The sequence below is a fragment of the Antechinus flavipes genome, chromosome 4, assembly GCF_016432865.1.
Source record: "Antechinus flavipes isolate AdamAnt ecotype Samford, QLD, Australia chromosome 4, AdamAnt_v2, whole genome shotgun sequence".
Taxonomy (NCBI): domain Eukaryota; kingdom Metazoa; phylum Chordata; class Mammalia; order Dasyuromorphia; family Dasyuridae; genus Antechinus; species Antechinus flavipes.
In genome coordinates this window covers 422,850,372-422,864,108 of record NC_067401.1, presented here as the reverse complement: position 1 = coordinate 422,864,108, position 13,737 = coordinate 422,850,372, and the positions used below count along the sequence as shown (strand labels likewise).

The 13,737-nt window shown below is 33.6% G+C and overlaps 1 protein-coding gene across 2 annotated transcripts in view; it reads right to left on the bottom strand.

The window, feature by feature from the left end:
• Positions 1-341: 341 nt before the first annotated feature.
• The window catches only part of ANKRD45 (ankyrin repeat domain 45), a 53,844-nt gene continuing 40,448 nt past the window's right edge, over positions 342-13,737 (bottom strand). The window contains exons 4-6 of one of the 2 annotated variants that reach the window (XM_051998931.1): positions 7,256-7,350; positions 4,649-4,787; positions 342-694 (exon numbers count right to left, since the gene is read on the bottom strand). In XM_051998931.1, coding sequence (XP_051854891.1) covers positions 642-694; positions 4,649-4,787; positions 7,256-7,350 — 287 coding nt within the window. In that variant the 3' untranslated portion in view covers positions 342-641. Of the gene's footprint in view, positions 695-2,436; positions 2,796-4,648; positions 4,788-7,255; positions 7,351-13,737 lie in introns of those variants that run through there. The other variant, XM_051998930.1, reaches the window with a different exon arrangement.

Genomic DNA, 13,737 nt, shown 5'->3' with positions numbered 1-13,737 from the left:
AATTGAGTCTTCAGGTAGTTATTAGAAAATTTCTTTCCTATATTCTATCAATGAATGTATAAATTACCTGTTTCTCACTCTGGATCAAGTCATGGTGAAACTGAGTGAGCTTGAGGTTGGCTCACAATTAAGTAGCCAATTTTAAAAATAATATTTTTTTCTCAATATATGTGAAAAAACAATTTTACACTCTTTTTTAAATGAAATTTTTTTAGTACAAAATTCTATTCCTCCCTCCTTTCCCTACCCCCCCCCCCTTCCCAAGATGACATTTTGTGGGGGAATGAAGGAAGGAAGAAAGAAAAGAAAGGAAGGAAGAAAAGAAGGAAAAGGAAGGAGGAAGGGAGGGAGGGAGGGAGGGAGGGAGGGGAGAAGGAAAGGGAGGGAGAGAGGAAGGTTGAAAGGAAGGAAGGAAGGAAAAGAGGGAGGGAGGGAAGGAGAAAGGAAAACAGTATGCTTCTATTTGTATTTATACATCATCAGTTCTTTTTTGGAGATGGCTAACATTTTTCACCACCAGTCCTTTGGGACTGTCTTGGATCATTGTAATGCTGATAACAGCTGTCATTCACAATTCTTCATTGTCCAATATTGCTCTTACTGTGTGCAATGTTCTCCTGATCCTCTCACTTCACTTGGCATCAGTTCCTGTAAGTCTTTCCAGGTCTTTCTGAAAACCGTCTGCTTGTTATTTCTTATAGTAAAACAATATTTCATTACAATCATATTCCACAACTTGTTCAACCATTTCCCAATTGATAGACATCCCCTCAATGTCCAATTCTTAGCCACTACAAAAAGAGCTTCTATAAATGTTTTTGTACAAATGGGTCTTTCCCCAGTCCCTCCCCCCCACTTTTAAAATCTCTTTGGGATAAAGATCTAGTAGTGGGTATTGCTGAATCAAAGGATATGCACAGTTTGATAGCCCTTTTGGGCAGAGTTCCAAATTGTTCTCCAGAATGGTTGGATCAGTTCACAACTCCATCAACAATGCATTAGTATCCATTCCAACTTTTCTACATCCCCTCTAATAATTATCATTTTTCTTTTAGTCATATTAGCCAATTTGTTAAGTGTGAGATGGTATTTCAAGAGTTGTTTTAATTTTCATTTCTCTAGTCAAAAATGATTTAGAGCATTTTTTCCATGACTATAAATGGTTTTAATTTCTTTATCTAAAAACTATTTGTTCATATCCTTTGACCATTTATCAGTTGAAAAATGACTTGTATTCTTATAAATTTCATTCAGTTCTATATATATTTGAAAAAGGAGGTCTCTTTTGGAGAGATTGTCATAATTTCTCCCCAGTTTTCTGCTTTCTCATTTTGTTTGCATTGATTTTGTTTATACAAAAACACTAATTTTAAATAATCAAAATTATTCACTTAATATTTCTTAATATTCTATTTCTTATTTGGTCCTAAATTCTTTCCTTGTCCATAAATCTTAAAGATAAATTATTCCATGCTCTTATAGTATCACCCTTTGTGTTTAAATCACATACTCATTTTGACCTTGCTTGATATATGTTGTGAGATGTTTTCTACATCTATTTTCTCTCAAACTGTCCCCAGTTTTCCCAACAGTTTTTAGCCAATAGTGAGTTTCTGCTCAAAAATTTGGATCTTTGGATTTACCCAACACTAAATTACTATGATCACTGACTACAATGTACTGTGTATCTAATCTATTCATTTAATTCCTATCTTCCTCAGAACATGGATGGTCTTGCCTTCCACTCTTATCAGTCCCACCAACTCTGTCTTTTGAGATTTGAAGAAGCATATCTAACTGGCTTTACATTTCCTTCCTCCCAAACAATCTCCTAGTTTTCACAAGTCCAAACTCCTCAAAAACACTTTTGAATTTTATTTTTCCTTATTCATCTTAAATCCTTGCATCCTTACCTAATTTTCCTGTTGCTTTATGTCATAGGAAACAGAAGTAGAATCTGGACTTAGAAATTATCTATTTATCCTCAATTTTCCCCAAATTTCTCCTACCAAAATTTAGTTTCCAGACTTTACAAGTTCAAATTATCTGAAATCACCTTCACAATATCCTTATCCTCACCTTTTATTCCTCTGCCACTCTTCCAATTGAGTCTTCAGGTAGTTATTAGAAAATTTCTTTCCTATATTCTATCAATGAATGTATAAATTACCTGTTTCTCACTCTGGATCAAGTCATGGTGAAACTGAGTGAGCTTGAGGTTGGCTCACAATTAAGTAGCCAATTTTAAAAATAATATTTTTTTCTCAATATATGTGAAAAAACAATTTTACACTCTTTTTTAAATGAAATTTTTTTAGTACAAAATTCTATTCCTCCCTCCTTTCCCTACCCCCCCCTTCCCAAGATGACATTTTGTGGGGGAATGAAGGAAGGAAGAAAGAAAAGAAAGGAAGGAAGAAAAGAAGGAAAAAGGAAGGAGGAAGGGAGGGAGGGAGGGAGGGAGGGAGGGGAGAAGGAAAGGGAGGGAGAGAGGAAGGTTGAAAGGAAGGAAGGAAGGAAAAGAGGGAGGGAGGGAAGGAGAAAGGAAAACAGTATGCTTCTATTTGTATTTATACATCATCAGTTCTTTTTTGGAGATGGATAACATTTTTCACCACCAGTCCTTTGGGACTGTCTTGGATCATTGTAATGCTGATAACAGCTGTCATTCACAATTCTTCATTGTCCAATATTGCTCTTACTGTGTGCAATGTTCTCCTGATCCTCTCACTTCACTTGGCATCAGTTCCTGTAAGTCTTTCCAGGTCTTTCTGAAAACCGTCTGCTTGTTATTTCTTATAGTAAAACAATATTTCATTACAATCATATTCCACAACTTGTTCAACCATTTCCCAATTGATAGACATCCCCTCAATGTCCAATTCTTAGCCACTACAAAAAGAGCTTCTATAAATGTTTTTGTACAAATGGGTCTTTCCCCAGTCCCTCCCCCCACTTTTAAAATCTCTTTGGGATAAAGATCTAGTAGTGGGTATTGCTGAATCAAAGGATATGCACAGTTTGATAGCCCTTTTGGGCAGAGTTCCAAATTGTTCTCCAGAATGGTTGGATCAGTTCACAACTCCATCAACAATGCATTAGTATCCATTCCAACTTTTCTACATCCCCTCTAATAATTATCATTTTTCTTTTAGTCATATTAGCCAATTTGTTAAGTGTGAGATGGTATTTCAAGAGTTGTTTTAATTTTCATTTCTCTAGTCAAAAATGATTTAGAGCATTTTTTCCATGACTATAAATGGTTTTAATTTCTTTATCTAAAAACTATTTGTTCATATCCTTTGACCATTTATCAGTTGAAAAATGACTTGTATTCTTATAAATTTCATTCAGTTCTATATATATTTGAAAAAGGAGGTCTCTTTTGGAGAGATTGTCATAATTTCTCCCCAGTTTTCTGCTTTCTCATTTTGTTTGCATTGATTTTGTTTATACAAAAACACTAATTTTAAATAATCAAAATTATTCACTTAATATTTCTTAATATTCTATTTCTTATTTGGTCCTAAATTCTTTCCTTGTCCATAAATCTTAAAGATAAATTATTCCATGCTCTTAGAGTATCACCCTTTGTGTTTAAATCACATACTCATTTTGACCTTGCTTGATATATGTTGTGAGATGTTTTCTACATCTATTTTCTCTCAAACTGTCCCCAGTTTTCCCAACAGTTTTTAGCCAATAGTGAGTTTCTGCTCAAAAATTTGGATCTTTGGATTTACCCAACACTAAATTACTATGATCACTGACTACAATGTACTGTGTATCTAATCTATTCATTTAATTCCTATCTTCCTCAGAACATGGATGGTCTTGCCTTCCACTCTTATCAGTCCCACCAACTCTGTCTTTTGAGATTTGAAGAAGCATATCTAACTGGCTTTACATTTCCTTCCTCCCAAACAATCTCCTAGTTTTCTCCAGGCCCTTTAGGTCAGACTGCGTAAATGAACCTGAATTGCTTCTTCAAAGATCTCCAAAAGTGGATAGGAGCCCAAAAGACTATTTTTTTAAAAAAAGCTACCCCTTATTATATATCAAATTAGAATCCTAGTACTTTAGAATTAATAGGACATTTAATACAATGTCTTCCTTTTACTTTTGAAAATGCAAAGACTCAAAAAAGGCTAAATGACTTGTCCAAAATTATATAGCAAGTTAGTACAAGTTCCTAGATTGGAATACAGTGCTTCTGATTCCTTCCCCATGATAATTCTACCTTAATACATTATATAATATATAATATATATGTTACATGATTGTATTATATGTGTGTATGTATGTATATATGCATGTAAAACATTCTCAACTGGCTGACTTATTCTAATATTTTCTAGGTCATTGAGTTGTGTAAATGGCAAAAAAAAAAAAAAATAGCATTTGACATCCAATAAGAAATTATGCCAGTGGGATGACATTAATTTTAGTGAAAGAAAGCATCTAAGAGCCTAAGTAAGCTGATACCATTTATAATAGAAAATCACTACTAATTTTAAACTAATGGATCAACTAATAATGATAAGATCAAGGAGCATTTATGACAACAAATGGTAGAAAAAATATTGAGTAACTAGGACTTCTTAAAAATATTTTCCCTTTAATTTGTATCCCACTGTTCAATACTCACGTGCAGAGGCCATTTTCAAAAGAACAGGATTCACTATGTTTTCCAGTTGCTGCTTTTGTTCCATAATTTCTTCTATAGTTGCATCTGGATGCAGCTCAATCCACTCTGTTTTGATCCGGCAGACATTGGTAAGCAAGATCTAAAGAAGGAATGGGAACTTTTAATTACACTTGTCAAAAGATCTACAACTATAATCCCAGGAAACCGCCAAATAGTGTTGTCAGAGAAAACAGTAGATCCTCTCATAATTTGAGGTGGTAGTGACCTATGCCAACTTAAGTGACCATGATAACAACAGTTAACATTTATATAGTGCTTTAAGGTTTGCAAAATTCTTTGATTCCTCACAACAATCCTATGAAATAAGTCCTATTATTCCATTTGATAGATGAGGGAAATGGTTTATAGGAAGGAGAAAAATTGTAGAAATGAGAAGTTGAGTGACATGCCCATGGTCATTTATATAAGGATAGAGGATGGAATTTGTGTCCAGGTCTCTCCCTGGGATATAGATGTATTTGCATAGGTGGGAAAGTCTAGATTAAGATTAGTTCTATAAAGAGCACAGTAGAAAAACTAAACCAGATCTAAAAAGCAATATTTTCTTTTTTTAAAAACTTTTTGCTGAGGCAATTGAGGTTGTAACTTGCTCAAGGTTTTCTAGCTAGGAGGTATTTGAACTCAGGTCCTCCTGACTTCAGGGCCAGCACTCTATTCATTGGGCCATCTAGCTGCCCCTAAAGAGCAATATTTTGAGGACTCTACCAAAAGGACTTTCAGGACATGAATTATTCCTTTGATATTTATTGCTGTCCAAATTTGAACACACTTTCTCCTGGACTCTATATATCTGTGGAAGAGGAAATTGTATCATAAGCTTTTGGAGGGATGTTTTATGCAAACTTTTCTTACTACTTCATCTCATTAAATACTCTTTCCCAAAAGTCTGTTTGACAAATAGATAATCAGAACAGCAAAGCACTGAGAGCTTGCCACTTATAAAGGACTGGAAAAAAGGCACTTTTCAGTGCCTTAGGGGTACTCTTTGCTGTCCCTGGACATGTTAAAATTCAAGTCAACAAATACTATAAAAACAACTCATTTCCAGTTTGCAGGAATCAGAAAGGTAAGAGACCAGATATATATACCAGAGCTTTCTATAATAAAATTACATGTGAGAAGAAGCACTATTCTGTGTCAACACAGAAGTAGAAATTTTAAGGCACATACAGATGAATTCACCTTTATTTCAAAAATGCCCTTTTCTGTTCCACAGTTCTCAATACTGGGGGGATGGGAAGAAAAGGAAGTTGTGACTTTAAGAAGTGATTTTATTATGAGAGTGTTGATGTTTAAGATAAAGAGAGATAAGAATACATAACAATTATTGTTGCTTGCTAATTGGGGGAGAGAGAACAGTACAGAACATAATTTTACCTTAGTTTCCTATCTTCCCCTTGCACAATGCAAATGACTCAAAATGTGTCATGAGAAAGCTTGGTCTAATACATAGAAGAGTCAAATAAAGTGGTACTTTTATTTATTGTGATGAATCTGCTATAACCAGACCTACGAAACAATCTTTTAATCTATATATAACAAGCTATGAAGAAGCCTCATTATATATTGTAATCATTTCTAGACTTTTTCACTTGCTCAGGCTTAATACATACCATTTGAAGAGGGAGATAACAGCCTGTTTCAGGGTAGAAGGTTCCTTTTTTTTCACAAAAGTATAAAATCCCAAGGGAAGACTCAGAGTGTTACAAACACTTTCTTGGCAATCAAAAAAAATGTGTCTCACAAATATTAAAAGCTGTGTTCCATAAAGGATCTTTTTGGTTTATTCTTGATACTCTGACACATTCCATTTCCATGCAATAATTATCTATTTTGACAGTGAGCCTCTACCTCCTCAGAGGTTGGCATATAATAATAAGAGTTATAGCAGTTGAGGTTCAGAACCCATCTGCAAAATGCAAAGATGGAAATAAGGGTGGTGGTGAGGTCAAAAACACAGTGCATTTGAATTTAGGAGGCCTTAATCAAAATTCCTGCTCTCTTAATAATTATTCTATTAAATGTTTAAAATTAATCAATAAAACAAAAACAATTAATTAAAGGACAGGGCCTGGCACATAGGACATGCTTAATAAATGTTTATTTTTTGAATGATTATGTGAACTAATTACTGTTAAGTCTATTAGTTTTCCTCTTCTTTTAAATGGGCATAATGATAAACAATTTGTACTACCTACCCCACAAAACAAATCCCATATTAATCTATCAGTGTAAAGGATATTTAGAAAAAGACATAACAATCTGCTTTGCTGCTCTACCCATGGGACTCTTGCAGCTGACTTCTGACTGAAATTTTCCAATTACATTGTCTTCCCATTAGAATGTGAGCTCCTTGAAAGCAGGGATTGCCTTAGTGCTTAATTTGTTCTCCATCATGCTTAGCACAAAACTTTGCTTAATAAATGCTTTATTTTTATTTGTTCATTCATAAAATAATTCATAAAAACCATAATAGTCCATATATATATAGTTATCATAAAGATCTAGGAACATAGGGGTTCTCAGAATAAAAGCCAAGCAAAATACCTTGTCCTCCTTACTCATCTTTCCTGGTGCCTTCTCTGGATCTACAATGATTGTCTGTATCTTTGTAATGGACCTTTTCAGAGACAGGCGAGCAACTGAAAAAATACAAATTAAAATTAAGAGAAAAATATCCTGTCAAAGATCTACCCAACTATTTTGGGCAGAGTACCTGCAGGTAAGGATATGATACCCTATGAAAAAAAGAAAAGAAAATAAAAAGGAAAATAGAAGAAGGAAGGAAGGAAGGAAAGAAGAAAGGAAGGAAGAAAGGAAGGAAGGAAGGAAGGAAGGAAGGAAGGAAGGAAGGAAGGAAGGAAGGAAGGAAGGAAGGAAGGAAGGAAGGAAGGAAAGAAGGAAGGAAAGAAGGAAGGAAGGAAGGAAGGAAGGAAAGAAACATGCTTTGGTCTGTATTCAGATGCCTTCTTTCTCTGGAGGTGGACCTCAACCTTTTCTTAAAGACCTCCAATGAAGGAGAACCTACTAATTCTTGAGAAAACTCATTTCACTTTTGGATAGCACCAATTATTAGGAAAGTTTCCCTGACATTGTGCTTAATTTTGTCTCTTTGCAACTTTTACTCACTGTTCCTAATTCTGGTCTTGGGTTAATTTGAGCAAGTCTAGTCCTTCTTCCATATAATAGCCCTTTTAGATATTTTGAAAACTTCCCCCGATTCTTCTCTAAGCTACACATATTCAGTTTCTTCAATCAATCATAATCTGCCATTGGCTCAAGGCCTTGCAACATCCTGGTTACTCTTCTTGGGACAATCTCAGGATTATCAAATGTCCAACCTAAACTGTAGTGTACAGAACTGATGCTAAGTGAAATGAGCAGAACCAGGAGATCATTATACACTTCGACAATGATATTGTATGAGGACATATTTTGATGGAAGTGGATTTCTTTGACAAAGAGACCTAACTGAGTTTCAATTGATAAATGACGGACAAAAGCAGCTACACCCAAAGAAAGAACACTGGGAAACGAATGTGAACTATCTGCATTTTTGTTTTTCTTCCCGGGTTATTTATACCTTCTGAATCCAATTCTCCCTGTGCAACAAGAGAACTGTTCAGTTCTGCAAACATATATTGTATCTAGGATATATTGCAACATATCCAACATATATAGGACTGCTTGCCATCTAGGGGAGGGGGTGGAGGGAGGGAGGGGAAAAATCTGAACAGAAACGAGTGCAAGGGATAATGTTGTAAAAAAAATTACCCTGGCATGGATTCTGTCAATATAAAGTAATTATTAAATAAAAAAAATAAAAATAAAAAAAAAGAAAAGGAAAAAAAAATAGTGTCCCCAATTCTGGAGTAGCAGAAACAATAAAACATTGAGGCAAAATTACAGCTAAGATAGAATTAATCAAAAGAGAAAAATGGAGAAACTATACAATATGTCAGCCATATTAATATTATTTTAGACTATTTAAAATAACTAGACAGTATAAGGTTGGAATATCACTGGTTTAGGAAAGGAAGAGTTGGTAGATTTAGAAAAATATGAAAAGGTTTGGACATATAAAAGATGATGTTAGTCACCTTCAGAGAAATAGAGGGCAAGCAAGCATAATATAGTTTTACATAGATGTATATGAATGTATATGATTATGGATACCAGATATGTGTGTGTGTATATATATATACATATATATATATATATGAGTGCATGAGTATGTATTTGTATATGTATATGTTTTTATATAACATATATGTACATATACACATACATATCTGAGCTTTGAAGCCTTTGGGAGAGTGAAGTGGGGGAATGAGGAAAGGGGGAAAAAAGACAAAAGTAAAAATGCATAACAGAAAAAAAACCTATAAAGAAGCAAAGATGGACAGCTCTAAATACAATGTGTTAATATGCTATTTTTTCTTTTTCTATTTTGTATTTGTTTTAAATATTTTTTAAAAATTAAAGAAAAAAGGTAATCTATATGTGGATGCAGTTTCTATAAGGAGTTTCTATAAGGCTTGATATAACGCTAAATAGAAAGATGAATTCCATAAATAGGGAAAGAGATGTAACTAGATTGTCTGGAGAACTGAGAGAAAGAGTGAAGAGGTGAAATAATATTACCTGAAAGAGGATGCCACAAGCTGTTTAAAAAAGCAGTGATATAGGAAGGAGGAAAGAGGGGATAATTCTGAAATCACACTGATCTCTGCTATATGAGGAAGAGTAATTTCTCAAAATGTGTTATAGTAAAAATAGAATCCTGACATTTATCTTTGATGTGGGCAGAAGGGGGTGTGATTAAGATTGGATTATTACTAAGATAAATTTTATCTCTTTTCTATGGACAGGAAAAGAACAGCCATGATTGAGAGCCGGGAATAAAATGTGCTGTTAAAAGCAAAACAGACATAATACTACTCTGTACTAATAAAAATTTTAAAACCTGATGGAGAAAAATTTATTTCAAATGCAATATTAGGAAAACAATTAGCATACTAAATCATATTAATAATTAGAATAATGTGAAAAGGCTTTTGCTGGTTATATGTGCCTAATAAAGACAGCAGAATGTGACCCAGGAGGGTGGACAATAATTTTGCAACTTTATTTAGCTTTGTTCTTGCCTTATCTTCATTTAAATAGTTTTATTGTGAGATTATTGAGTAACAGGTCAGAGTGAGACATAGGTTTTGTACTTTTTTTGAGAGACAATCCCTAAAATTGTGGAGGAATGTAGATTGGTAATAGAAATTGGTTAAGACTTCAAAGAATAATGGAATAGGAGATTTAGATGTGGAAGGGAATGTATTTACAATTTAGGAAATTGAAGCATAGAGCAGATAAGAGACTTGTCCCAGTCACACATCTAGTATCTACAGTGGGATTCAAATCAAATAACTTCTGTCCTACACCATGCTGTCTCTAAAAGAGACGTTCTAACTTTAAGTCAAATAGAAGACTTGGGCAAGGATTAGTGCCCTTTTAATAAGGACTTCAGTATACAGTATAAATGTAAAATAGTAGTATATAATAAATATAGTAGTATACTAAAAGTATGGTAATAAAATAGTAAAAATAGAGAGTATGTATACTCTCTAGTTGTTCCATATCCCAAAATAGTCTGGAGTCTGGAAACTGAGAAATCACTCTCTTTATGGAGAAAAAGACTTGGGTTTTCTTTCCTAGTCTTTTAGGATCTAAGCTAAAAAAGTGATATTAGTCTGTAAGAAATGACCAGCAGGATGAATACAGAGAGGCTTGGTGAGACTTACATGAACTGATGCTAAGTGAAATGAGCAGAACCAGGAGATCATTATACACTTCGACAACAATATTGTATGAGGATGTATTCTGATGGAAGTGGATTTCTTTGACAAAGAGACCTAACTGAGTTTCAATGGATAAATGATGGACAGAAGCAGCTACACCCAAAGAAAGAACACTGGGAAACGAATGTGAACTATCTGCATCTTTGTTTTTCTTCCCGGGTTATTTATACCTTCTGAATCCAATTCTCCCTGTGCAACAAGAGAACTGTTCGGTTCTGCAAAAATATATTGTATCTAGGATATACTGCAACATATCTAACATATATACGACTGCTTGCCATCTAGGGGAGAGGGTGGAGAGAGGGAGGGGAAAAATCTGAACAGAAACGAGTGCAAGGGATAATGTTGTAAAAAAAATTACCCTGGCATGGATTCTGTCAATATAAAGTTATTATTAAATAAATTTTTTTTTAAAAAGTGATGTTAGAAAACACTCTTCCTCAGTGGAAAGTAAGGATAAAATGGTATAAATCAGTGCTACAACAGCAGGCCTATAATATCAAACACATAAGCTGCCTTCCATATATGCATCCTAAGCATATAGGCCTCCACATGGGTACTGTGGCTGCATATGTGCCCAACCATTCCATACATGTGTATTTGTCACACGTGATCATGTTTTCAGTGATGGTTTATGTATCCAAAAGAATGAAAAAGAGTTCATCAGCAAAAGGGATAAGCATTTATATAGCACCTATTAAGTGCCAAACACTATGGCAAGCACTTTATAAATATGATACTATTTGATTTTCATAACAACTCTGCAAGGTATGTGCTATGATTATTCCCATTTTGCAATTGAGAAAACTCAGGCAAACAAAGGTAAGTTTACTTGCCCAAGGTCACACAGCTAGTAAGTGTTTAAGAATGAATTTGCATTCAGATTTTTCTGAATGTTGACCCAGCACTCTATCCAATGAGCCATCTTGTTTCATTAGCCATGAATCTGAATAGCTGAAGAGTCACAGAATATTTTGATCCTGGTGTTGCTTTATTAGGAAGACCATGTAAAAGTAGGAGCACTTCCAGAAAAATCTTTCATTAAAATACAGCATTCACTTCTACTGAACATTAAAAAGCATAGGAATTTAAGTATAGAAATGAAATAATCTTTCCTTAATACATTCAGAAGAATTTCTACAAAACAAGGGTAGCATCCATTTATACGGAACACTAAAAAGCATAGGTGTGATGACCACGTTAGCACCCTGGATACCTTAGAATCATCGGGAATCAGATAAGCAAAAGTCCTTAGTCTTTATTCTTGGTTTTTAGAGGTAGGACTGAATTGGATGGAAGCAGAATCTCCGCAACCTTCCTTCTCCCTCGTCTACACCCAAAGTGAACCTGGCTCCTCTTACTCCACCCCCTAGTCCCTCCTACACAATTCTCTGTATACACCAGTTATCAAGCCAGCACAGGATAGAGAGAAGGGCCATTTTCCAAGTATATGCTTATAGAGTATTGTCCAATAGGTAATTAGCCTTAAGTGCTTGCTTGTCCAGACCTCAGTGCATGAACTCAAGAATTTCAGCCCTCTACACAACGGAACTTTTTTAAGTATAGAAATGAAATAATCTTTTCTTAATACATTCAGAAGAATTTCTATAAAAACAAATGATAGCATTATCAATGATGGAGAAATATTGAAAACGACCTGAAATGAAACAAGAATGATCACTCTATCCGTTGCTTATTAATATGATACTAGAAATGTTAGCTCTGACAATAAGATGAGAAAAAGAAACTATTGAATAAGGACTGGTTAAAAAAAAAAGTGAGGGGATCCAAGGTATCTCTATTTCTGGATAATATTATGGTTTACTTAGAAAATCCTGAAGAGACAACAAAAATTATTCATACTATTTATTGCTAAGAAAAAACAAGAAGAAAAGATAAATAACATTTAAAATAACAATAATATATATTAAATAACTGGAAGTTAAACCAAAAATATAATATAAAAGGGGAAAAAATTAAAACCCTTTATTTAATTAGAATAGCTATTAGCAAATATAGCAATTTAATGAGAAAGTCTTAGCTTAGCTCTTTATCCTAAATTATATTTAACATACATAAAATATAAGAAATGCAATATGGGTAAGTAAAATAAATAGAAAAAAATGTATCATTAAGAAGTTTGGAGAATGGAAAGTTCTAACTCACAATCATGACTAATGGGTAAATTCATTGGCTGTGATATGAAGAGTATTTTTTTTTAATAAAATAAGGAACTTTATATTTTAAAAAAATATTTTGAAAAAATAAAATAAATGCAGTTATACTAAAGAGGAAAAAAAGAGAGACCAGGAAAAAACTTTACACAAAATATGTCAGATTTTTCTGTGTCTGACATTCAAAATCTATAGAAAATTAACAAAAATCTAAAATATTATAAACTATTTTTCCAAAGGTTTTGAAAGGATAATACTAGGCCACAAAAAGAAGAAATTAAAATGATCAGCAATCATTTTTGAAATATCAGAAATGAATCATAATCAGAGAAATGTAAATTAAAAGATCAATGGTATCATTCACACATAAAAATGTCAAAGCTAGTATAGGCGTGGGAAAAAAACAAGCATTAATTTGCTGTTGGTAAAAGTGTGAATTTCTACAATTCTTTTGGAAAATAATTTGAAATTTTGTAAGGAAAGTTAAAAAATTATTCAGAATCATTGTTCCAAAATCTCACTATTGGGTTTATACTCAAAGGAAGTAATTGCTATCAGTAAAAGCCCAATCTGTACCAAAATATTCATAGCAGCACTATTGTAATTGCAAAAAGGGTGAAAACAAACAGCATACCCAACAATGGGGAACTGGTTGAGAAAAATTTGTGTGTATGAGTAGAATATAGGATTATAGTAGAATATTAATGTACTAGAAGAATTTTTAAAATGGGAAAACCTGAAATGACCTGTACTTTCCTTTTAACAAACAGCAATTGACTGAAATGTCAAAGTACAAGTACTATTGGTCACTATCACCCTATTAGGAAGTTTATACTTAAAAAGAATATTATATATATATATTGCATGTAGTTATTATTGTTCAGTCATTTCAGTAGTATCTATGAGCCCATTTGAAGTTTTCTTAACAAAGATACTGGACTAGTTGGCCAGGATCCCGTTTCGCGTCATTTTACAGATGAAGAAATTGAGGCAAGTAAGTTTA